The 26607-nt window shown below is 43.1% G+C and overlaps 2 protein-coding genes across 5 annotated transcripts in view; one reads left to right on the top strand and one right to left on the bottom strand.

Moving 5' to 3' along the window:
- chd1l (chromodomain helicase DNA binding protein 1-like) overlaps positions 1-26607 on the top strand; it is a 160007-nt gene that overhangs the window by 38509 nt on the left and 94891 nt on the right. Inside the window, exon 8 of the mRNA XM_038801727.1 lies at positions 544-699. Within this exon, the coding sequence (XP_038657655.1) occupies positions 544-699 (156 nt within the window). The remainder of the gene's footprint in view (positions 1-543; positions 700-26607) is intronic.
- adal (adenosine deaminase-like) overlaps positions 1878-26607 on the bottom strand; it is a 31510-nt gene continuing 6780 nt past the window's right edge. For 3 of the 4 annotated variants that reach the window (XM_038801728.1, XM_038801731.1, XM_038801729.1), the window contains exons 3-11: positions 24806-24936; positions 23664-23724; positions 22956-23043; positions 17381-17462; positions 12262-12388; positions 11626-11706; positions 11261-11399; positions 4617-4717; positions 1878-2786 (exon numbers count right to left, since the gene is read on the bottom strand). In XM_038801728.1, coding sequence (XP_038657656.1) covers positions 2586-2786; positions 4617-4717; positions 11261-11399; positions 11626-11706; positions 12262-12388; positions 17381-17462; positions 22956-23043; positions 23664-23724; positions 24806-24936 — 1011 coding nt within the window. In that variant the 3' untranslated portion in view covers positions 1878-2585. The remainder of the gene's footprint in view (positions 2787-4616; positions 4718-11260; positions 11400-11625; positions 11707-12261; positions 12389-17380; positions 17463-22955; positions 23044-23663; positions 23725-24805; positions 24937-26607) is intronic. The other variant, XM_038801732.1, reaches the window with a different exon arrangement.

The following is a 26607-nucleotide window of genomic DNA, read 5'->3' as shown; positions in this document are numbered from 1 at the left end:
GTTAGCAATACAAAATGTCCAGACTGAATGCTAACAGATCGAGCCCCCTTTAAACACTTGCCCCTTTCCTATTTATGGACCGACATTGAAGCCTGATTGCTCAATTGATAATATCTGTGAAAATGTGTTTATTTTGATTCTTAATAAAATTCTGCAATTTAAACAATTGCCACCAAGCTGCACTTCTCTCTCTGTGCCTCCCACCGCCAACCTGCTCAGCATCTGAAGCTATCTCCTCCCCACACCCCTTTGCTCAGGAGCTAAACCTCCGCCCAGGAAATAAAATTGGGAGTTTGAATTAATTCTTTTTATGTCATGAATGTGGATTACAAAACAAATATTACTACGGCCACAATGTCATGTCCCCATGGAGAAGAAAAAAATAAATACGTGATGATGTTGCGCAGTCATTGTGAGGTCTGATGCAACGTTTGCAGATTTCAGTTAAATTACATTGCTGACGATTAAAGGTAGTGATGGTTATATTAAAATCTATAGTTATTATCTTTATTTTAATGGCAGTATACTTCTACCCTACTCCAGCTAAAGAGTTGCACAGTTTGATGCACCCATTCCTCCTGAGAAGAATCAAGGCTGATGTTGCTGCTGAACTACCGAAAAAGATGGACATTGTTTTGTATCATGGGATGTCTGTATTGCAGAAAGAATATTATAAAGCCATTCTGATGAAGGACCTGGGTGAGTACTAAATACCTAGTTGTAAGCCAACCGCCTTTTCTAAATACTTAAGTAATTATATTAATCCATTGTCTTCTTGTAGCCAAGTGCTTGTCATATATAAATACGTAACATATGGTTGATCAGATTTCAGAAGTCTGGTCATCATAGAACATACATTGCAGAAGGAGGCCATTCGGCCCGTCGAGTCTGCACCGACCCACTTAAGCCCTCACTTCCACCCAATAGCCCCATCTAACCTTTTTGATCACTAAGGGTAATTTATCATGGACTGTGGGAGGAAACCGGAGCACACTGAGGAAACCAACACACACACACACACAGAGAACATACAGACTCCGCACAGACAGTGACCCAGCGGGGAATCGAACCTGGGACCCTGGCGCTGTGAAGCCACTGTGCTATCCACTTGTGCTACGGTGCTGCCGACGTGATCATGTTCTATCCCTTTCAAATAATCAAGAATTGTTGATGCAGATGTAAAGAAAACACTGAAAAATGCAAATCCCAAACTTTTGTTTCAGAACAATTATTTTAACTTGGGCTGCAATGATGTATAATTAGGCCATTTCTGTCAGTACTGACAAGCCAGATTCACCAGTGTGAAAGTCACTATTGATTCCCTTGTTGGTGCATTTTTAATAGTAAAAGTGCATATGAAAAGAATGCAATAACATACCCATGCTTTTAAAATTCAAAATATAAGCATTAAAGGGCAGTATGGTGGCGCAGTGGTTAGCACTGCTGCCTCATGGCACCGAGGTCCCGGGTTCGATCCCAGTCCTGGGTCACTGTCTATGTGGAGTTTGCACATTCTCCCCGTGTTTGCATGGGTTTCACCCCCACAACCCAAAATAGATGTTCAGGGTAGATGGATTGGCCACACTAAATTGCCCCTTAATTGGAAAAAACGAATTGGGTACTCTAAATTTATTTTAAAATATACAAGTACAGTATTATCCAAAAATAGACGATACACATTCATTTAATTGTTTTGAGATTTCCTTAATATGCAAAATATTGATTGCAAAACTCAGTGAATGTACAACTAAAGAAAAGAGTCACTCGTTGAAAGAGGTTGCTATTTCCTTGATTGAAAGCAGGTAAGTTTAATTAATGGTCATTTAAAACCGGTATTAAGTGCAAGTTTGAAGTAGATTACCTCCCTGACTCTCAGCTTGATCAGCAAAATAGGTTTTATTTTTCCAAAGGATTTTTCAGAATATAAAAATGCAGTACGTGTACAAGTAATTTGCTTTTGTCTGGTTTAAAGCATTGAGATGGAATGCAGCTCCACAGGTCATGTGTCTGAGTCGATAATGCTTTTGGAAAGACAATATTCTGGTTGTTTACTAAGAAATATGTGTGCACCCTCAGGAGCAGATGGAATCCATCCATGCTCTGGCTGAAAAGCATGAAGCACACTGTTCATCATCCTCCACAATGGAGAAAGCACAGAGAGACTTACTAACAGTGTTATTTGAAAATATTCGGGATATATAGCTGTATTTCGTTGTGTCCAAAAGGAACATGTTCCAAGTAATCTAAAGGGTATAGAAATAAAACAAATGTACTCTACAAAATAGACGTTTTTCATTGTTACATATTATAAAACTGCTTCTATCAATGATGATCAAAAACACATACTATATCTTTTTTCTTATTTTGAGGCATCTATTGAATCAAGCAAAACACGTGCTGTTAGTAATATGGAGGACAAATGGGACAACAGCTCATGTTGGAGGATCACTTTTGTATTACTCAGAATCACAGATTTGTTGCTTTGCTTTCGTCGGTTTGTCATTAGAATCAATGAAACATTTTCCAGGGCTAATCATTAACTAATGGAAAATGGAACCAAGGTTACTGTCCTTGTCACATGATCTTTATTCACGTTGGTTGAATAGTCCTGGTTTCAGGTCATTCCATCGCTTCTTCAAGTCAGATTTTACACCGTCTGGAGCAAAGATGTGGTTAATACTCTGATAAGAGAGCTCCCATATACGAGCTTTAGAAAGATTAAATGTTGTCTCTGCTATCTGATACTCCTGGGACAAGTCGCTAGCAAAAATGCCTTTGCCATCAGTCTGGGGAAGAAAAAGATCAGCAACAATTAGTTTCGCAAATACACATCTTTCTGATTTGATAAGTTTTATCAACTTAAATGCCTCATTTTTTTTTAGCTATTAGATTAATATATGTGCATTTGCTTTCTGCTATAATTAAAATAGCGAAATAAACTGCATTGATATAAAGACTACTACAGACGAGTTGAAAATAGATATTTAATGGAAATGGAAGCCAGATTTATAAGGAGCAATTAAGGGTTTACTTAGTGTTTGTTTCAATGCTGATATTAAATCATTAACAGGCACACTTAATATCTCCACTCGTGTAATTCCTAATATGAATGTTTGGAACTACGGTTAAAGCAAAACTTTTTAAAATGAAACAGCATTTTATTCAGCCTTATCAAAGTTATATCAGCAGATATGCTGATCATTATAAACCCAAAAAAGTAGTTATTTACCATCTGACCACCTAAATACAATACTTCCACACAAGATTCCCAGCCAAAATATTTTTGCGCAGATCAGTTGAGAAAGTGTCCTGGTCAATATTTATCATTATCACAAATGTTCCTACATTACAAATAATGGCTATACTTCAAATATACTTCATTGGGATGTTCTGAGGTTGTGAAAAATAATGAGGGCATTCTTTTCTCCCCTCTAGACAGACATGCAAAATCAGGCAGAAATGCTTGTATGCTGTAGCTGGCAAAGCCACATGTTGAATTGGGCAGTTTCTGGAGTGCACAGGAGTATGGATATTTCTGTCACTGTTATTAACCAATTACTGTGAGAAGTTTCACATCAAGTAACCAATATCTTGAGTGTGGTGCGCTTTGAGATAGATGAGAGATCATATGACGACATTTCCATAATACAGATTGACCAGAGTTGGCAACCCTACTGGAAGTTATGCTAAACTTTTCTAAAACACTGTTGGGCTTCAGAGAATTTCATAGAATTTACAGTGCAGAAGGAGGCCATTTGGCCCATCTAGTCTGCACTGGCTCTTGGAAAGAGCACCCTATCCAACCCCACACCTCCACCCTATCCCCATAACTCAGTAACCCCATCCAACACTAAGGGCAATTTTGGACTCTAAGGGCAATTTAGCATGTCCAATCCACCTAACCTGCACATCTTTGGACTGTGGGAGGAAACTGGAGCACCCGGAGGAAACCCACGCACACACGGGGAGAACGTGCAGACTCCGCACAGACAGTGACCCAAGCCGGGAATCGAACATGGGACCCTGGAGCGGTGAAGCAATTGTGCTAACCACTATGCTACCGTGCTGCCCACCAGTTGGAGTATTATAGCCAGTTCCAGGAGAGGAATGCTGAGGAGGTTTACGAGAAGGGTGTCAGGGATGAAATACTTCCGTTATGTGGCAAGACTACAGAGGCTGGGGTTGTTCCCTTCAGAGCAGTGATCAGGGTGTGATTTAACTGGGGAGACCAAACTCAGTAAATAAGAAGAAAATGTTTTCAGTGGAAGAAGGGTCAGAAATAAGAGGTTGCAGATTTAAGGAAATTATCAAATGATATTTTTTGACAAATTTATGAACTTGATCAAACCACCTGATGGAGAGAATTGAATGACTGGGGGCAGCACATACAATTGCAGATCTATTAGTCTAGCTTTCTTAGTAGAGTGGTGTTGTAAGCTTTAAAAATAGAAACCAAATTGAGACTGCACGACATATGTAGACCAATGGAGTCCGATAGAGAAGTTTCATTCCACTGATTGTTTGCTAACCCCATTAAGCCTTCCATAGAAGTTGAATATCTTTGTTACTTCTATTTTGCACTACATTAGTAGCAGAAAATATTGATGGAGACTTACACAAATCACGCAAGGGTGTCCACGATCATACCAGTATTTGAAATGGTGTTGGTCATATGAAGAGACAATTTGACCTTTGACGTTAGATGTCAGACAAAGCTCTGGAAGATAGACGATTTAAACTGGTCAGGTCCACCCCCAACGTTTTTTAAAATTCTATTTGCCAACATTTCTTTTGAAGGAAAGTATTTCACTCATTAGACAATTCATAAAGTGCGTTAAGACATTTTCGCCATTTCATATCAGTGTAGTATTGAGGGAATACTGTACTGTTCAAGGGCCATCATCCTAATGAAACATTTAAACCTTCTCAAGGGCAATTAGGGATGGGAAATAAATTCTGCCCTTCCAGAAATGCCGAAGCACCATGAATAATTTTTTTAAAATGCCATTATCCTGGGATTGTTTACGTCCACCTAAGAAGGCAGATGGAACTGGTTAAACGTAGAAAGTCCAATGCTGGAGATGACTGCATCTGTCCTGGGAATGGTGGATCACCTGTATCGGGTGATAGAAGAGTTGGCACCACATGGACTGGGAGATCACCTATTGCCTGTGGCCCTGACTGTTACTGCTGCTCTGAACGTCAATGCCAGCGGCTTGTTTCAAGCAGTGCACAAGTGCATAATGAGGGTCAGAGATGCGCTATTTTCAGGGGCCCACATGTACATCAACGTGGACCTAGACCAGCTGAGCCAGAATGCCAGGGGCTTTGCCTGTATAGCAGGCATTCTCCAGGTGAAGGGTGTCATTGATTGCACCCACGAGGCTCTTCCCCATGGCGGCATGAGGCACCATTTCTGAACTGCAAGGGGTACCACTCCCTCAATATCCAGCTTGTCTGTGGCAATGCAGTGCGCACTATGCAGATGGGTGCCCATTTCCTGGGGAACGTCCATGTTAGTTGGACCTTGGGCCCTGGCACGAGCCACTCCTCTCTCGGGCACTGGTCCTGGCCGCACAGATCCTAGCCATGTTTGAGGGGCAGCATCGGCTGTAGCGATGGCTTCTTGGGGACAAAAGGTACCCACTCGGGAGATGGCTGACAACACCAGAGTGGAGGCCACAAACACCCATTCAGACTCGCTACAACGAAACTCATGTGGGCAAGCAGGTGATTGGACTGCTCAAGACTCAGTTCTGGTGCCTGGACAGGTTGGAGGGAGCCCTCCAATACAGACTCTGGAGGTTGTCCTGCATCATCGTAGTCCGCTGCACTCTGCACAACCTGGCACTGCAGCGGGGAGAGCAGCTGGACCAGGAGAAGATGGAGGGGCAGCATCCCCTCAGATGAAGAGCATGTCGAGGGGGCCGGCAATGGACAACCTGCGGAGAAGGAAGGATCTTGAGCGATGGGTAGGGCCCACATGGGATACAAGGCTAGGAGCATCCTCAGTGGCTCTCGGTTTGGTGACCCTCAGGACTGGGGTGTGAGGACTTGCAGTGACGACATGTAGGTGGAGATCACATGTTGGGAGGCTCCTGCTTAGGCTTTGGTTTTTTGCACTTTAAGGCCCTCTCCCAGGGCAATTTCTGAATAAGCCGGCGTAGGAAGATATAAGGTAGGGGTGTGATGTCAAAGGCTGAGAAAAAGAATGTCTGAAAGAAGGGGCGAGTGAACGTCTGCCATCAAGTCAGTCGGTGTCTCAGGTGGGAAAAAAGATGATGGGGGATGGGGCAGTATAGGGTGGCGCCTCTCCCCTCACAGCAGAAACTCTGATCGAGGTGATGGCCGGAGAATTTGAGAGGCTGTTCACCAAGCTCAAGGAGGTGCTGCAAAAGGAGATGATGGCTATGATGAAAATGTGGATGGAGGAGGCGATTACCCACGTAAATGTGGATGTGTCGAAGACAGCCGATACAAGAGAGCAAGGAGAGAAGTTGAAAGGGGTGGAGGAGGCTCTGTTGCAGCACAGCAATCAGATCACCTTGATGGGTGAGCAGCTGCGGAGGGTGGCGGAGGCTAATAAAGGGCTAAAAGCTAAGGTGGAGGACCTGGGGAACAGGTCAAGGAGGCAAAATCTTCGGATCATGGGTCTGCTGGAGGGCCCAAGGCTGACTGAATACTGCGCAAAGATGCTGGCAGAGTTGATGGGGGAGGGGGAAGAACCCTCCTGATACGAGCTGGTCAGGGCACATTGGTCGCTTAGGCCAAAGCCGAAAACAAATGAGCCACCCAGAGCAGTTCTATTTTGCTTGCACAAGTTTCATATTAAGGAAGAGGTCATGAATTGGGCGAAGCAAAGGCGCGAGGTGAAGTGGGAGGGTGCTGGTTTACGAATGTACCAAGATTTGACGGTGTATCTGGCAAGAAGACTGGCGGCCTTCAGATGGATGAAGGCAGCACTCTACAGCAACCGCTTGCAGTTTGGAGTGGTTTAAGGTGTGAAGTAGAGGGTCACGTACAACGAGGGATTTCTACTTCGGGGTGGTGGGGCATTTCTGAAGGCCAAGGATTCAGACTGAGATGGTGGAAATGAGGGGAGGGACACTGTACTTTGTTTTTGTTTCCCTTTTCTGTTTTCCATTTCTGTATTTGGTGGCGAGAATGTAGTGGTCTTTGGGTTGGTTGAACGGCGGAAGGATAGTTTAGCTAGAGTTTATTATCAGTATTTTGGGCTTGGGGGCTATCTCCACTGATTTTGTTGGGTTTTGTTTTGGAATTAGGCTATGGAAGATGGGGATTGGGAAAGGGGCCCCCGCACTAGCAAGCAGAGTTTGGCTAGTGAACAGGAGTGTGTGTGTGTGTGTGTGTGTGTGTGTCGGGGGGGGGGGGGGGGGGCACGATCGTCAGAGCCTGGTTGAGCAGATTTCAATGGGCCTTGGAGGTGTGAAAGGGGAGGGGAAGATATTGATACTGAGAGAGGGGTTGCTAAGGGGAAGGAGTTATGGGAATTTTTGGACGGAGTGTAACAAAAGGATGGGGTGGGTTAGGTCTGATAGGCAGGACCCGGGGTTATGATGGTGTCTGATAGGAAGGGCGGGGTATGTGTGTGTGAGATCCCCAGTCAGAATAGTGGCGTGGAACATGAAGGGATTCGGGGGCCCAGTGACGAGTTCAAAGGTTTTCACACGTTTGAAGGGCTTAAAGGTGATGTTGCAAGAGACATATCTGAGAGTGAAAGATCAGGTGAGGCTTAGGAAGGGATGGGCGAGTCAGGTGTTTCACTCAGGATTTGAAAATTATGTTGGAACCGAAGGTGGACAGGTGTGGTGGGGCGAAGGTGCTAGGAAGAGTAGATCCATGGAGGTTCCTCCTCCCAAAGGTATGGGTGTATTCTTTGTTTCTCTCTGGTACACAAGGTGTACTTGAGGATTGACTTCTTTGTGGTGGGAAAGGTGCTATTGGCTGGTTAGGAGATCAGAGTATACAATCGTGATTTCAGATCATGCCTTGCATTGGATGGATGTGGTATTGGAAACGGGTGCAGTTCAGAGGCCGGGGTGGAGAATGGATGTGGGGTTGTTAGCAGATCAGAACTTCTGTGAGAAGATCGGGAAGGTAATCGAGGAGTATGTGATGTTTAATTGCATGGGTGTGATGTCTGCAATCGGTGGTCTGGGAGGAAGTGAGGGGGGAGGTGATTTTGTTCGAGGCTAAAGTAGACAGGGAGGAGATTTTGGAGGTGGATGGGATGCATGCCGAGGACTCAGATCTCCTGGTTAGGAAGAAGGAGTTGCAGACAAGGTTCGATCTATTGTCCACTGGGAAAGCGGCATGTCAGCTGAGAAAGGCGAAGGGGGCAGTATTTGATTATGGGGAAAAGGCAGGACGTATGCTGGCCGGCCAACTCCGGAGGTAGGCAGTGGCGATGGAGATAGTTCGGGTACGGAATAAGGCGGGGAAGTTGGTGGTAGCAGATTAATGAAATATTTGAGAAATTGCATAGATACCTATATAGTCGGAGCCAGAGGAGGAGGAACGGGTGATGAGGGTGTTCTTGGATTGGTTGGAGTCTCCGAGGTCGGGAGAGGAGGATAGGGCGGGTTTGGAGGAGCTGTTGAAGATGAAGGTGCAAGAGGTGAAGGAGGCAATTGAGAGGATGCAAACAGGGAAGGCGGCATGGCCCGATGGGTTCCCGGCCGCATTCTGTGAGACATTTAACAAGAAGCTGGTGCCGTTGATGGTGGGCATGTTTGAAGATGCAATAGGCAGGGGTATCTTGCCGCAAACGATGGGACATGCTTCCATCTCATTACTGGCGGTATTGGAGAGGGTTAGGTTTGAGCAGAAGTTTATGGCATGGGTGCGGCTGCTATATAAGGAGCCAAGGGCAAGAGTGTGCTAAAATAATTCAAACTCTGGATATTTTGCATTGCATTGGGGCTCGAGAGAAGGGTACCCCATGTCCCCCATTCTGTTTGTATTGGCTGTAGAGCCCTTGGCCATTGCACTAAGGAGCTTGGGGTTGTGGAAGGGGATTGTGAGGAGGAAGGGGGGATAGAACATAAGGTGTCCCTATATGATGACGACCTGCTGCTTTACATTTCTGAGCCAAAGGTATCGATGCTGCTCCAGAAGTTTGCGAAGTTCTCGGGTTGAACCTAGGGAAAAGTGAGGTTTTTATGGTCTCCCCACTGGGAGTGGGAATGGGATGGGGTGGCTGCCATTTTGCTTGGCGGCGTCTCACTTTGGGTACTTGGGGGTGCAGGTGGCTCAGGACTGGACAGGGCTCTAGAAGTTCAATTTGACCAGTTTGGTGGGGAGGATGAAGGCTGATTTAGTGAGGTGGGACAATCTCCCTTTGTCATTGGCAGGCAGGATGCAGGCAGTTAAAATTAATGTGTTGCCACAGTTCCTGTTTTTGTTTCAGTGTCTGCCGGTCTTTTTACCTAAACCTTTCTTCAAGGGGGTGGACAAGTTGATCTCGTTCATTTGCTCATGTATCTGTTTTGTTTGGCCCCTTATTCCGCACTGTACCATTTGTCAATGTACCATTTGTCAATGTTCTCTGCTAATTATTCTTTTGTCTACTATGTACGTACTGTGTACGTTCCCTCGGCCGCAGAAAAATACTTTTCACTGTACTTCGGTACATGTGACAAATCAAATCATTAATATCAATCATTTTGGGGGGGGGGGGGGGGGGGGGGGGAAGGTGACCAGGATTAGGAGGGTGATATTGCAATAGGTGGGTGGGGCTAGGCTTCCTGAACTTGCTTTATTGGACAGCAAATGCTGAGAAGGTGAGCGGGTACTGCAAGGAGGAGAGGGCTTTGTGGGTAACGATGGAGGCGGACTCTTGTAGGAAGTCGGGGTTGCTGGCAACATCACTGCTCCCAATAGCCCCAGGAAAGTATTGAGGGAGTCAGGTGGTGATGGCTGCACTGAAAATTTGGAGGCAGTTTAGACTGCACTTTAAACTGAGATCTGAGCCGGGGGGATGCTGATTAGAGGGAATCATGGGTTCGAGCCAGGAAGGATGGATGCGAGGTTTTGGGATTGGGAGGAGAAGGGGATTAGGGAAATTAAAGGTTTGTTCTTGGGATGGTGGGGGGGAATTCGCGAGTCTAGACGAGTTGGGAGAGAAATATGGTTTGATACAGAGGGAGGGATTTAGGTTTGATGCCTCTTCAGTACTGGTCTCCGAGATGTCTGCCTCAGAGCTGGTCTGCAAGGATGGTCCTGGCTGGCCTGCTGATTGACCTGAGATGGCATTAGTGTGGGACAGGGGAACACTGATAAAAGAACAGTCACTCATCTGAGTCTTGCACCATAGCTGGATGTGTTGAGGGCTCACTTGTATTTTTAGCTTCCTCTAAGAGCGGTCATACTCCTCACCGGCAAGCTCAAGGGCTCGCCCCTCAAATGGGGTTTGAACTTTGAGCTCTGGTATCACTGGTCAGCTGTGCCCGTTCACGCCTGTTGCGCTCATGTTTGTCCTGTAATGAGACAGATGGGTAGAGTGTAGGCAGGAGTCATGCCATGTCAGATGGGGATGAAGTCTGGAATGCATGAGAGCTGAGTGGCAACGAAGCTTCAGGGGGGGGGGCTTATAAAGGTGGGGAGGGGGCAGCACATGAAAAGTGCTGTCACCTTGTGAGGTAGGTGGGAGTGAGATCACTGGAGATGTGAGGGCTGTTTTATGGGGTGCTGAGGGAGACGCGAGGAAGTGATCTTGCCCCGGTTCCACGAAGGTCATTCATCTTCTTACGACACTGCATTCCAATCCTCTTTTGGAGTCAGCTGGTGCTCACAACCGAGGCGACTGCAACCCTGGTGGGATTGGTCACTTTGCTGACTGGATGTCTGCCCAATCATGGTAGAGGGTTTCCTCTGCTTGACCCCACTGAGGAGTTTGCTGAGGGCTCCCTCTTTAAAATATGCTGTTGTCTTTCTGGCAGTCATTCCTCCAACTGGTCTTGGAATAAGTGCTAGGGAGGCTTTTAAAAGGAGCGTTGCACTGATACAGAGATTAGGTTTCCCCGGGCGAGCCTATCAGAAACAAGCCGCCACGAGTGAGGCATGAATCACATGGAGAGAAAAAAAAATTTGGAGGCTGAATACATGGTGAGTTTTCCCGCCGGTGGGATTCTCCCTGGTTTTCACACCGGAACCGACACTTTGAAAAAATACGGTAAGATTCCACCCGTAATCTGTATAACATTTGCATGTCTCAATAGAAGAATATACATCTCATTACCAATGGGTATTTGATTTTTGCTAATGATGTCAACCAGATATTCTGAACCTCCAACTTCAGGGTGAAGGAATATACCATGGCCAATCCTGTCTGGAGGAAGACCAAGAAACATTTCCAATTCTTCATTTTGATGGGGAATCTAAACCAAAGATGATTTAAAGACAAATTAATACTTTGATATAACATTTTTAAGTGCATTCATGATGAACCAAATTTTTATTTGTATAAAAAATGCTTTAGATATATATATATTTATCCAATCACACATAATAATTCAACCATTATCTGCATAAATAAACAATAATCGTGACACTCCATTTTAAAGTACATTCAAAATTGATAGTTTAAATTTATAAATTCCTTACCTCAGCCATATGCACAGCAAGCTTAAGTCCTATATTTCTAGCTGCATGAAGTGGGGCAATATAATTCTTGCCATGTTCCACCTTCGAAAAGGAAAACAGAAACTGTAGGTAAGCCTCTACTGTTCCAGTGAAACCAATGCATCATTGTAAGATGAACAGTCTTTAAGTCACTGACATGTACAGATTTCAGTGGTGTGTTGGAGGTGAGGTCATTTATCCATATGCATCCACTAATCTGATGTTATATCTCTCCAAATATTGATTACTATTCATTATTAGCAGTTTCTAAATGAATTTCATGCTACTTTCCAATTTGTGGACTCAAACGCATCGTAACAAATGTAAACTTATAGAATTTTAAGCTTGTGTGAACATAGTCTTTACAAAAGTTACTCTAATTATTTACTGACCATATAAAGTTTAAATAACTAAAATCTAGCAAAACATAAGTCTTGAGTATACCACACGGACACATACATGAGTGTAGTCAAATTATGATGCCAGTTGTCGGTCTATAAATTTATGTAAATAAATGATTAGATAAATGAATGTAGAAAGCACCAAGAAAATGATTAATGATTAAGCCAAGGTATTGCACTGCAGTTCTGAACAGCTCACGAGAAATAAATTACTCACTGCAGGATCCCCACTTAGATCCACACCAACTACCAGTCCATCAGTGGATGCAAAGAATTCTTCTGCAAGCTTTACAGTTTCCATAGCAACAATAGGCCCACCTCTTCTATCTATGGATAATAGAAATCTAGGGAAATAAAAATGAATATTACTACTTTGATGTTCTCTCACATTTTAAAACCATTACTTTATAACAACTTATTTTTATATAGTGCCTTTAACATTTAAAGTATCACAAGGTGCTTCCCAGGAGCACTATGATCATAAGAAAAAGGAGGAGTAGGCTATTCGATCCAGCAAGTCTGGTCTGCCATTCACCAAGATCATGGCTGTTCCCACTGTGGTTTTAACTCCACTTTCCTGCCCTCCCCCTTCACTCCCCTGGAGATCAAGAATCTGTGTAACTCAGCCTCCAGCCTTCTTTAGAAGCAAATTCCAAAGACTAATGATCCTCTGAAAGGAAAAATTCTTCCTCGTCTCCATCTTAATGGGAGACCCCTTATTTTTAAACTGTGCTCCGTTGTTCCAGATCCCCTCATGGCAAAAACATCCTCCCAGCATCTGCCCTTGTCAAGCCCTTTAGAATCCTATATGTTTCAATCAGGTCACCTCTCATTCTTCTAGACTCCAATGAGTGGCAGCCCAACCATCTCAACCTTTCCTCATCATCCCAGTAATCAGCAGAGTGAACCTTCTCTGGACTGCTTCCAATGCATGTAATCCTTCCTTGGATTAGGAGACCAAAAATGTATACAGTACTCTAGGTGAAGTCTCACCAGTGTCATTGCACCAGATTTCCTTACTTTTATACTCCATCCCCATTGGAATAAAGGCCAACATTCCATTTGCTTTCCGAATTGATAGTTTTACCTGCATTTTCATCTTTTGTGATTCATGTACAACGTCACCCAGATCCCTCTGTACTGCAGAATTCTGCAATCTTTCTGCATTCAAATAATATTCCCCTTTTCTATTCTTCCAGTCAAAGAGGGAAACCTCTCATTTTCTCAGCTTATACACCTGCTGCCAAATTTTGCCCTCTTGCTTCACAAATCTGTATCCCTTTACAGACTCTTTGTATCCTCACAACTTAATTTCCTACCCATCTTTGTATCATTTGCAAATTTGTCTACAATACAGTTGTTCTCTTCATCCAAATTGTTAGCATGGGTTGCAAATAATTGAGGCCTCAGCACTTATCTCTATGGCATTCTACTTGTTAGTTTGCCAACTTGAAAGTGGATCAATTTATCCCATCTCACCGGTAGGGGCCTCAGGGTAGCATGGTGGTTAGCATAAATGCTTCACAGCTCCAGGGTCCCAGGTTCGATTCCCGGCTGGGTCACTGTCTGTGTGGAGTCTGCACGTCCTCCCCCTGTGTGCGTGGGTTTCCTCCGGGTGCTCCGGTTTCCTCCCACAGTCCAAAGATGTGCGGGTTAGGTGGATTGGCCATGCTAAATTGCCCGTAGTGTCCTAATAAAAGTAAGGTTAAGGGGGGGGTTGTTGGGTTACGGGTATAGGGTGGATACGTGGGTTTGAGTAGGGTGATCATGGCTCGGCACAACATTGAGGGCCGAAGGGCCTGTTCTGTGCTGTACTGTTCTATGTTCTATGTTCTCACCGCTTCCTGTTAGTTGGTCAATCCTCTATCCATACTAATATTCCTGTACCAGCCTCCCCGGACAGGCTTTTCACAGTAACTTCATTGAAGCCTACTCGTGACAATAAGCGATTTTCATTTCATTTTCATTTCATTTCATTCATTTTTTCATTTCATTTCATTTTCATATTATCACCTCCAAAACTGTCAGCTCTTATCTTATCCTTTTATGCACTTCACTGAATGCTTTATGGAAATCCAAATACATCACATCTATTGGTTTTCCTTTATCCACACAGCTTGCTACATCCTTAAAGAATTAATACGTTCGTCAAACATAATTTCTCTTTCACAAAATCATGTTGACGCTGCCTGATGGTGTTCTGAGTGTCCTGTAATTGTCTCCTTGATAACGTATTCTAGCATTTTCCCAATGACAGGTGAGCTGTTGCTGAGTATCTGGTGAATGTCCGGTAAGTGGTCGAGGTCTATTTTTTTGAAGGTTTAAATTTGTCCTGCAGTTTATGAAAAGACTAATTAATATCTAAAAGAAAATAAATAATTTAATAAAATTATTAAGTATTAAAGATCATCAGTATGGCAGGACAGGTGCTGTGTCAAGGTTGCAGCATGTGGGACCTTGTGGCTACCGGTGTTATCCAGGGTAAGCACACCTGCATTAAGTGTCTGTGGCTTGAGATCTGGCTCAATCATTGGGCTGGAGACTGAGACAGATCAGGGAGGAGAGAGATCCCTGGAAACAAAGCATGGATTAGTTGGTGGCAAATTGTATTTATAGTAATATAATAATCTTTATTAGTGCCACAGGTAGGCTTACATTAACACTACAATGAAGTTACTGTGAAAATCCCCTAGTCACCACAGCCCGACGGCACCTGTTTGGGTACACAGGGAGAATTCAGACTGCTCAATTCACCTAACAAACACGTCTTTTGGAACTTGTGGGAGGAAACACACGCAAACACAGGGAGAACGTGCAGACTCCGCACGGACAGCCGGGAATCATACCCGGATCCTTGGTGCTATGCAGCAACAGTGCTAACCACTAAGCTACCGTGCTGCCCAATTTAAATACTGTGGCTACAAGAACAGGTCAAATATTAAGACTCATGCGGTGAGTAACTTAGCTCCTGACTTCCCAAAGCCTGCCCACCATCTACAAGACACAAGTCAGGAGTGTAACGGAATACTTCCCCATACCTGGCTGAGTGCAGTTCCAACAACACTCCAGAGGTTCGGCATCAGCCAGGACAAAACAGCCCGCTTGATTTCTACCCCTCCCACAAACATTCAATCCCTCCACCACAAACAAACAGTGGCAGCAGTGTGTACCATCTACAAATGCACTGAGGAGGATAATGTAGAACTTCAATAGGACATGGATTACTGAAATGGGTGGATAAGTGGGAATGAAATTGAATGCAGAGAAATGTGAAGTGATTCATTTTGGTAGGAAGAATATAGACAGACAATATGAAATAATAAATGGTACAATTCTAAAGCGGGTGCAGGAGCAGAAGGACCTGGTTGTGTATGCGCATAAATTGATGAAGGTAGCAGCACAAGTTGAGGGAGCAGTTAATAAAGCACATAGGGTCCCATCAATAGGGACACTGTAGCACTGTTGCTTCACAACTCCAGGGTCCCAGGTTTGATTCCCGGCTTGGGTCACTGTTTGCGGAGTCTGCACGTTCTCCTCGTGTCTGCGTGGGTTGCCTCCGGTTTCCTCCCACAATACCCGAAAGACGTGCTGTTAGGTGAATTGGACATTCTGATCTCTGTGTACCCGAACAGGCACCAGAATGTGGCCACTAGGGGCTTTTCATTGTAACTTAATTGTAGTGTTAATGTCAGCCTACTTGTGACAATAAAGATTATTATTATAGTATTGAAGTAAGGAAATTATGATAAGCCCCTATAAAACACTGTTTCTGTCTCAGCTGGAGGCATATGTAGGCCAGACCAGATGTCCTTCCCTTAAAGGATATTAGTGAACCAGATGGCTTTTTAATGACATTGGTTTCATGATCAACATTAGACATTATTCCAGTTTTTCATTGAATTCAGATTTCCCCATCATAGTGGGATTTAAGGGCAGCATGGTGGTGCAGTGGGTTAGCACTGTGGCCTCACGGCATCGAGATCCCAGGTTCGATCCCGGCTCCGGGTCACTGTCCGTGTGGAGTTTGCACATTCTCCCTGTGTTTGCGTGGGTTTCGCCCCTACAACCCAAAAATGTGCAAGCTAGGTGGATTGGCCACGCTAAACCACTAGGCAGCACAGTAGCATTGTGGATAGCACAATCGCTTCACAGCTCCAGGGTCCCAGGTTCGATTCCGGCTTGGGTCACTGTCTGTGTGGAGTCTGCACATCCTCCCCGTGTGGGCGTGGGTTTCCTCCGGGTGCTCCGGTTTCCTCCCACAGTCCAAAGATGTGCAGGTTAGGTGGATTGGCCCTGGATAAATTGCCCTTAGTGTCCAAAATTGCCTTTTGTGTTGGGTGGGGTTACTGGGTTATGGGGATGGGGTAGAGGTGTTGACCTTGGGTAGGGTGCTCTTTCCAAGAGCCGGTGCAGACTTGATGGGCCGAATGGCCTCCTGCTGCACTGTAAATTCTATGAAGCAATATCTATCTATGAAATTGCCCCTTAATTGGAAAAAATGAATTGAGTACTCTAAATTTTTTTTAAAACTATGAACAAAAATCATAGTGGAATTTAAACTCTGGTCCTCAGAAAGTATGACTCTGGGTCTCTGGATTACTAGTCCAGTAACAATGTCACCACTTTCCATGTGAAGGCATTAGAGAGGGCACAATAAAAAATTCACAAGAATGGTTCTAGGGATGAGGAACATGAGTTTAATAGAAAGATTGGAGAAGTTGGAATTATTTTCCTTGGAGAAGAAGATTGAGAGGAGATTTGATCGTGGCATTCACAATCATGAGGGTCTGGCCAAGGTGAATAGGAACGAATTGTTCTCGTTGGTGGAAAGATGGAAAACCAGAGCGCACAGATTTAAGGTAATAGGCAAAAGAAGCAATGGGGACACTATTTCTTTTTACACGGCGAGTGGTTAGGATCTGGACTGCATTGCTGAAATTGTGGTGGAGGCAGGGTCAAGTGAGACTTTCAAAGGACAACTGGATCATTATCTGAAAAGGAAAAATTCAGAGGCCTATGGGGAAAAGGGAGGATAATGACACTAGGTGAGCCAGAAGGCATGATGGGATGAATGGCCTTAAGTGCTGTAATCATTCTATGATAAAGATACTTCTCCCAACAATATGCCTCCATTTAACCTAAAGATCTACCTATTTGTCCCTTTAAAGTCATTGCTCGAATACTCACTGCAAGTGGGATAAAGTAAATTCAACACAACTCAATTTTAGCAGCTAGCCATTATGATTCACAATACATCACAATAAATGTTACATTAAGATCCCAGAATATCCATGAACAACAAAACAAGAGGTCAACAGGTAAGAGTGTTCACATACCTTACATCTATGTCCACACCCTCTTGTTTACATTGTTTTATAGCTTCGAGTATAGCCTCAACATAGGACTTCTTAGTCATCCCTGTAGGGAGCAATAAAATGTGAGGATTTACCAAAATTCACTAGACTCTGGGGTGGTCCTGGTGGATTGGAAATTAGCAAACGTGACACCACTGTTTTAAAAAGGAGGTAGGCAGAAAGCAGGAAATTATAGGCCAGTGAGCTTAACTTCGGTAGTAGGGAAGATGCTGGAATCTATCATCAAGGAAAAAATAGCGAGGCATCTGGATAGAAAGTGTCCCATTGGGCAGACGCAGCATGGGTTCATAAAGGGCAGGTCGTGCCTAACTAATTTAGTGGAATTTTTTGAGGACATTACCAGTGCAGTAGATAACGGGGAGCCAATGGATGTGGTATATCTGGATTTCCAGAAAGCCTTTGACAAGGTGCCACACAAAAGGTTGCTGCATAAGATAAAGATGCATGGCATTAAGGGTAAAGTAGTAGCATGGATAGAGGATTGGTTAATTAATAGAAAGCAAAGAGTGGGGATTAATGGGTGTTTCTCTGGTTGACAATCAGTAGCTAGTGGTGTCCCTCAGGGATCAGTGTTGGGCCCACAATTGTTCACAATTTACATAGATGATTTGGAGTTGGGGACCAAGGGCAATGTGTCCAAGTTTGCAGATGACACTAAGATGAGTGGTAAAGCGAAAAGTGCAGAGGATACTGGAAGTCTGCAGAGGGATTTGGATAGGTTAAGTGAATGGGCTAGGGTCTGGCAGATGGAATACAATGTTGACAAATGTGAGGTTATCCATTTTGGTAGGAATAACAGCAAACGGGATTATTATTTAAACGATAAAATATTAAAGCATGCCGCTGTGCAGAGAGACCTGGGTGTGCTAGTGCATGAGTCACAGAAAGTTGGTTTACAGGTGCAACAGGTGATTAAGAAGGCAAATGGAATTTTGTCCTTCATTGCTAGAGGGATGGAGTTTAAGACTAGGGAGGTTATGTTGCAATTGTATAAGGTGTTAGTGAGGCCACACCTGGAGTATTGCGTTCAGTTTTGGTCTCCTTACTTGAGAAAGGACGTACTGGCGCTGGAGGGTGTGCAGAGGAGATTCTCTAGGTTAATCCCAGAGCTGAAGGGGTTGGATTATGAGGAGAGGTTGAGTAGACTGGGACTGTACTCGTTGGAATTTAGAAGGATGAGGGGGGATCTTATAGAAACATTTAAAATTATGAAGGGAATAGATAGGATAGATGCGGGCAGGTTGTTTCCACTGGCGGGTGAAAGCAGAACTAGGGGACATAGCCTCAAAATAAGGGGATGTAGATTTAGGACTGAGTTTAGGAGGAACTTCTTCACCCAAACGGTTGTGAATCTATGGAATTCCTTGCCCAGTGAAGCAGTTGAGGCTCCTTCATTACATGTTTTTAAGGTAAAGATAGATAGTTTTTTGAAGAATAAAGGGATTAAGGGTTATGGTGTTCGGGCCGGAAAGTGGAGCTGAGTCCACAAAAGATCAGCCATGATCTCATTGAATGGCGGAGCAGGCTCGAGGGGCCAGATGGCCTACTCCTGCTCCTAGTTCTTATATTCTTAACTATTCAGCTAATGCAGGATTAATCAACAAGAGTATGCTCACAATAAATTTTGCACTTGCAAGCAAGTAAACTTGGTTTGGCAAACAAATTTTGTGTTCGGCCTTCCTTGAATTAAGCCAAATTCTTATTTGTCACATGCTCTTTTTTACCTTACTTTGTCACAGAGGCTGGTTTAGCCCCTTGACTAGTAAGCTGGTTTGTGATGCAGAGCAAAGCAAGCAGTGCATGTTCAATTCCCATACTGGCTGAGGTTATTCATGAAGGCTGTGCCTTCTCAACCTCTCCCGAGCTGTAGTGATCTTCAGGTTAAACCACCACCAATCAGCTCTCCCCCTCAAAAGGGAAAGCAGTTATGGTCATCTGGGAGTATGGCAACTTTACCTAGTCTTACTTTTTTTGACAAGAATTTTATGAAAATCTCCATTTTTGCATGCATATCATGAATGATCACATCTTGATGAAGCGAAACGTGATTTGCAGTTCTGAATGACGGTATACATAATACCATGGCCATTTTGGGTAAGGCTGACTCACCCTTTGTGCATTGTTTTGCACTTTCTTAAATCAGTTAGCCTTATTTTTTTTTCTTTCTCCTCATTCATGAGTCACAGAAAACTAGCATGCAGGTACAGCAGATATTAAAGAAAGTGAATGGAATGTTCACATTTATAGCTGAAGAAATAGAGTATAATAGTAAGGAAGTGTTGCAATTATACAAAGCATTGGTTAGACCACACCTGGATGATTGTACACAATTTTGGGGAAAGATGTAGTGGCATTGGAGGCAGTTCAGAGGAGGTTCACTAGGTTGATTCCAGAGATGAGGGGTTTGTCGTATGAAGAGAGATTGAACCTATATTCTGAGTTCAGAAGAATGAGGGGAGATCAAATTGAGATGTACAAGATGATAAAAGGTATGAATAAAGTAGACGTGGAGCGGATGCTTCCTTTTATGGGGCACTGTAGAACTGGGGGAGCAAATTTAAAACAGAGTTGAGGAGAAAATACTTTTCCCACAGGGTTGTGAATCTGTGGAATTTGCTACCCCAGAGTGGGGTGGATGCTGGGACAGTGAGTAAAATTAAGGCGGAGTTAGACAGTTTTATTAGTAATGGGCTGACTGGTTATGGAGAATGGGCAGGACAATGGAGTTAAGGCCAGGATGAGATCAGCCATGATAGAAGGAGGAGCAGACTCGATGGGCCAAATAGCCTAATTCTGCTCTTGTATCTTATAATGTCTCTAAATCATTATTTAATTGTTAACGAGTTTAGTAACAGACAGCATCGCCAATGATTATTTAAGCTTCAGAGTCGGATGAAATAATTTAGTTAGAACCTTTGAGTACATTTCTCTACTCTATCTTAATTTTACTGGGGTCTTCAGCATTCTGAATTTTAACTCTTTTCACGCATGTTATGTAACAATACGCCAATAAACAGAGTTCAGTTTCCCATTGTCTGTCTTCCAACATATAACTTTTAATATGTTGCAGAGTTCTTCAGTCTTCTCTCAGTAGAGCACGGTCCCAATAGATGTATACTAATGGTACCAGTATCTGAGAACCAGTGAAACACCCTCTGGGGTTTTGTCATAGCACTTCTGTTGCCAGGATATGATGTTCAGGGTAGGGGCAAAGATGGCAGCTGAGAATGCTTAAGTCTAATTTTCCAGGCAAAATGTTTTATTCTCTAAGATCAGACAACCTTAAAAATGTTATTCACTGTATTATCAATATTGGCAATTTCATCAAAGCAAAAGAAGAACCAGTTTTCAGAAATATTGGGCTAGATTTTTTAGGAGAGTAAAAGTCAGGAGGTAGCCCACCTCTGCTTGGCTGGTTTGCCCTGCAACCAGTTAAAGCTGGCAGGCCCTGGTGAGGGAGTTTGGGGAGGGAGGGGGATTGCAGTGTGTGTAGGGCAGGGGGTAAATGAGAATGGAAAGTCTTGGGGAGGAGCACTTTAATGGGCCAAGGGGGCTGGGGCTGGTAAAAGAGCCTCCCCTCACACCCCCCAAAACCAGCCTGACCAGTGAATCTTGCACACATGGCATGGACCTCTCCGACCACATGCAAAATCTTAGTGGCAGGAGGAGACCCTTTCTTGGCCATTAATTGACCACTTAAAAGCCTCAATTGGCCCACCAGCAGATAGGCCTCCAAATGCTCCAGCTGCTGGCATAATTGGGGTGAGAGCAGGCAGGTAGCTGGCAGGAATGTGACTGGCATGGTGCCCAATTACATTTTACAGTCCCTCCCTGCCTGCCAGCCCAATCCAGCGCATTATCCTGAGAATTTAAACATGAAAACAGAAGAAGAGACTGGCTGAGATTCAAGAACAATTTGTACAGGAAATTCAAGTTTATCTTGCACTTTATCTTGCTTCACTTTCAAAATTGACTGTCCAAACGGTCTGTATGCTTGCCTATGAATCTTTACCGAAGAAAATTAAAATGGGGGTAATAGATGAGTAACATTATCCAATCAATGAAATTACTAATTTAAACTTGAAGAGTGGTTGACAAACAGTACAATTTCAGTTACTATTATAATATCAGTGTCATGTTTGTCCTTATAATAGATATACATCCATAAATAAAATGGCTTTATGTTTAATTTTTAAAAACATTTTTTGAACTTCAATTTTAATATTTTTATTTACGGACAGTCAAGCAGACTCTTAAATTAAAACTTTCTTGGGATTAAAGCACTATTCACGTGTTCAAGCACATCTGCATAGAAATTCATTATCTATAAACATACAACAATACAGGAGCTGACATTATGGGGTAGATATTCAACTTGCTACGAAGGCATTCAGTATCAACCACCATTATACAAATTCTGAGATTTGAATTTCAATTGCTTTCACTGTATAAGTAATAATGAGGTGATTTCAAGATGGGTTACCCATCCGCAATGGCAGTGTTACAAGCTGTACACTTGTTTTATATATTTCATGCTGGGATCAACAGACTTTTTGTGTCTCGGAATTGAGGGATGTGAGGAGAGGGTGGAAAAATGAAGTAGAAGCCCAAGATCAGCCATGATTGTTTTGAATGACAGAGAAAGCTTTTTGGGCCAAATGGTCCACTCCTGTTCCTATTTCTTGTGTTCTTGTCACTCTTTGGTGCTAGTATATGTACAGTGGCTTTATTTTAAGTGCTTAATTTGGATGTGTTGTTTTGATAGACATGGGAGTCCAGGCTTATGGGAGAGCAGACAGGACAGTGAAGTTGAGACCAGTTCAGCCATAATTCTATTGAAATGGCAGAGCAGGCAGGAGGGGCTGACAGGTCTACTCCTGTTCCTAAGTCCTATCTTCCTAGGTCAACAATACGTGCATCATGTCAGTAACATCACCAAAGACGCGGTGGGACTGTTCATGACAATGTTTGAGGAATTGTTTGTTGCGGGGCGGGGGGGAAAGAGGAGTGAAAAGGGTCAAACATGCTCAAATTGTGAACTGTGGGGTGTTAATAATGTTTTTGATCCATGTCTTTGTATATGTTTGGAATAAAATATGTTTGCAATGGGGCCTCACGGTAGCATGGTGGTTAGCATCAATGCTTCACAGCTCCAGGGTCCCAGGTTCGATTCCCGGCTGGGTCACTGTCTGTGTGGAGTCTGCACGTCCTCCCTGTGTGTGCGTGGGTTTCCTCCGGGTGCTCCGGTTTCCTCCCACAGTCCAAAGATGTGCGGGTTAGGTGGATTGGCCATGCTAAATTACCCGTAGTGTAAGGTTAATGGGGGGATTGTTGGGTTACGGGTATACGGGTTACGTGGGTTTAAGTAGGGTGATCATTGCTCGGCACAACATCGAGGGCCGAAGGGCCTGTTCTGTGCTGTATGTTCTATGTTCTAAAATACATTTAAAAAAGTATCACCAAAGGGGTTTCCCCTACTAAGATATACTACAGATTCTAGTGATTGATATCTGCTAATTTTGATGTATAATACTACCGGTGGTTCTCTCCTCTCGTGGTGTGCTCCGCAGTTCAAGATATTTCACTCCATCAGCTGCAAATTCTTTGATGACTTCTTTTGCCACCTGAACGGAAATATACACATCACATTCCAAACACACATTCTCAGGTTACTGCTGTGTGCACTTATCACTTCAATAATATCCATTTTGGACGGCAATTGGGACCTGCACCAGTACCTCTAGTGCAATATAGTGCGCAGTGTAGAGCTTTTGCTCTTGATGTTCTGCCAGCATGTGGAAAACCGGCAGAGTTTGCTTTTGAGGATCACAGAACAAATTGCTGCTATTGAAAAATTAAACAAAATAACACACCTTACATTTGAGGTCTACTGAAACATTTATTAATTGTTCTATAATTGCTTCCAGTCAGCAAGCAATGCTTTTGTCAGGGGGTGTATATAATTCTGTGAAAGGTGCAAAGGGGATGGAACGCTCATCAGTGATTTCAGCGTGTGGGCAACCCACCAACATGTAATTAAGAATCAGTCTTTAAAATTCGCTAGTCCTTCTGGTCACGTGATTGGGCAGTTAGAATGGGCTCCTCAACACCACTCCATGGGAATCACTCTTCCAGTGATTTTAAAAAAAAAAATCATATTTGGTATCAAGAACTAAGAAGATCAATTTAAATCTAGTTTGGAACATCTATCAGTTCATGCTGAGAAATAGAAAATGTAATTTACCGTGAAAATGCGTTCAACACTGTCAGTTAGTTGCTGAATTACTTTAAACATCTCAAAGCATCTGTGAAAGGGAAAAATGCAATGTAACTAAAAAATAAAATGGAAAAACTTTATTTTCAACTATCTTAATTTTGCCCTTGGGGTACATTTACCCTTAAGGTTTTGGATCAATTTCAAGCAGTTTCTGTTACATTGCAACATTGAATTAGTTACAATTTGATCCGGTCCTGAACTGGCTCCAACCACTATTGTTAACAAATTGTGATAGCTTCATATTAATACTATGGTTGCAGATGTGTGCACACTTAACCTCAATCTCGGTTGTCATTTTCTTGGGCATTTAACAAACTTTAAATGCACTATTTTTAAAGGAAATATCGAAGTATATTAAACACAATTTTAAGCATCTGTACTAATTCACACTTTACATGTTATCTAACCAATATTCGGTATGGGGCAGCACTGCGTCAACGTAAAGTCATTTGTATACATGTTATCTAACCAATATTAGGTATGGGGCAGCACTGCATCAATGTAAAAGTCATTTGTAAAGATGCTAAAGACAATGCATTACTAAATAAATTGACAGATTAGAATGTGAATTTTTTTATTGTGAATTCTCAATCATATCTAAGTTACTGAAGAGAAGTATGCAAGAGAAGTAAGATAGTATAGTGAAGTAAAGAAATGTCAACCTGGTTGGTTACTTGCACCTCCAAGTAGCTAGTTTTAAAACAGTTTACGTACAAGGACAGTGGCATGCAGCATAAAAAGGAGTTTCCTCTGCTGTCTTAGTAGATAAATGCACTGTGTAATATGGTACTGAGAAATAGAGATAAGAAGGCCTCAGATATCTGTTGGGACGATGTTGCAGCCCAGTGTTGTCCCACCATTGAATATAACAAACTACATTGAGAAAAATGTTAGTAAAACACAATGGCACTATAAGGCACAGTTTTACCTGTAAAGCCTTTCTCCTACCACTGATAAAACAATGTGAATTTGTATTTTAACATTTTTCTGACTGCATTTACCGTGTTTACCGCCTCAATATATTATCAAATTTGATGACTTCTGGAAGTAAATTAGCTTGAGCTGTTAAAACTTAATATGATGTCAAGTTCATTGTCACGGATACACACTCTTTGTAGGTCCTTTTTTGGCCTTTTCTAATTGTGGTCATGTTATGCTGAATGTTGAGATGTGGTTTCTGTAGTATCAGCTTCTCCATGGTAGCATTGCTGATTGAGGCATTAAGGTGAGCATGGAGTTCCTAAAGGGGAAATGCAGAGTGTTAGTATATATTTTTCCCCCCACAGTGTTTGTTGAGCTTACAAACCATTAAGTCTGTTTCTAGCACAGCCCTGGAGACTAAACAACATCATATTAAATGGTCATTTATCCAATACATACGAAACACCCTCAGTCAGATAGTTTCTTATTAACATTTAAAGTAACTGGTTCTCTCCCCTTTGCCCTTATCTTGTAGGAACTTGAAGGCAATTCGAAGGGCACCAGCAACAAACAAAAAAATGAACAAAGTTATTACATAAATATGGATCCTAAATATGTTTTCTAATCATGTACCTCTGCCAAAAATCATATTCAAACCTTATTGTTTTTTCCCCCCAATGTCACTACGATGTATTAACAAACAAGTGTCATGTTTCTGACCTAGTTGTTAATTAATCTTCACTATCTCCTTTCTGGTTAGCATATTTTAATTTCCATAATTATTCCATATGTCCAGAGTAAATCTACTATGTTTAATTAGTCTGATTTAGAAGTGGGACTGTCAATAACTATATTATTGCGTCAGATTTAAATTTTCTTTTCAATTAAAAACAAGTTCAGCAAGGAGTTGGAAACTTAAACTGTACAGCTCTATTTGTTACAGGTGCCAGGATGATTTTAGTTTTAAAAACTGACCAGGAACATTAGAATTTTATGCACTTTTTAAAAATGAGTTTTGATTTTAGAATTAGAATTAGAACAGTACAGCACAGAACAGGCCCTTCGGCCCTCGATGTTGTGCCGAGCAATGATCACCCTACTCAAGCCCACGTATACCTATCCCAGTAACCCAACAACCTCCATTAACCTTATTTTTTAGGACACTAAGGGCAATTTAGCATGGCCAATCCACCTAACCCGCACATCTTTGGACTGTGGGAGGAAACCGGAGCACCCGGAGGAAACCCAGGCACACACGGGGAGGATGTGCAGACTCCGCACAGACAGTGACCCAGCCGGGAATCGAACCTGGGACCCTGGAGCTGTGAAGCATTTATGCTAACCACCATGCTACGTGCTGCCCACTGATTACAGCTTGATCATAAACTATTGGTTGGAACATGATGGCAACTTCAGCTAAGGACCCGGCCTATCTGCTCAGCATTAGTTTCAGCTGCTAGCCACACACAATTAAAAGAATATAAAAATGCAAAATTCAACCCAAATAGTTAAACACTCAGTTGCAACACACATCTTTGCCAGTCAAAAACAGCCACCTAACTATTCTATCCCATTTCCCATGGCCTTGTATGCCTTGGCATTGCAAGTGCACATCTAAATACTTCTTAAAGGTTATGAGGGTCTCTGCCACCACCATCCTTTTGGAGAGCGTGTGAGTTCCAGACTCCCACCACCCTCTGGAAACCTCCAAACCCCCTGCCCCTTGCCTTAAAACAAAGAATCAAGAGAATTCCTTCGGTGCAGAAGGAGACCATTCATCCATCAAGTCTGCACCAACCCTCTGAAAGAGCACCCCTATAGGCCCACTCCCCCACCCTATCCTATCTAACCGTTGGACACCAAGGGGCAATTTAGCACTCATTGGCCACCTAACTTTGGACTGTGGGAAGAAACCGGAGCACCCAGAGGAAACTCACGCAGACACGAGGGGAACATGCAAACTCCACACAGTCACCCAAGGTTGGCATTG

This window comes from Scyliorhinus canicula, chromosome 7 (assembly GCF_902713615.1).
Source record: "Scyliorhinus canicula chromosome 7, sScyCan1.1, whole genome shotgun sequence".
NCBI classification, from domain to species: Eukaryota; Metazoa; Chordata; class Chondrichthyes; order Carcharhiniformes; family Scyliorhinidae; genus Scyliorhinus; species Scyliorhinus canicula.
The sequence above is the reverse complement of the archived record's forward strand: the minus strand, read 5'-3'. Positions and strand labels throughout refer to the sequence as shown.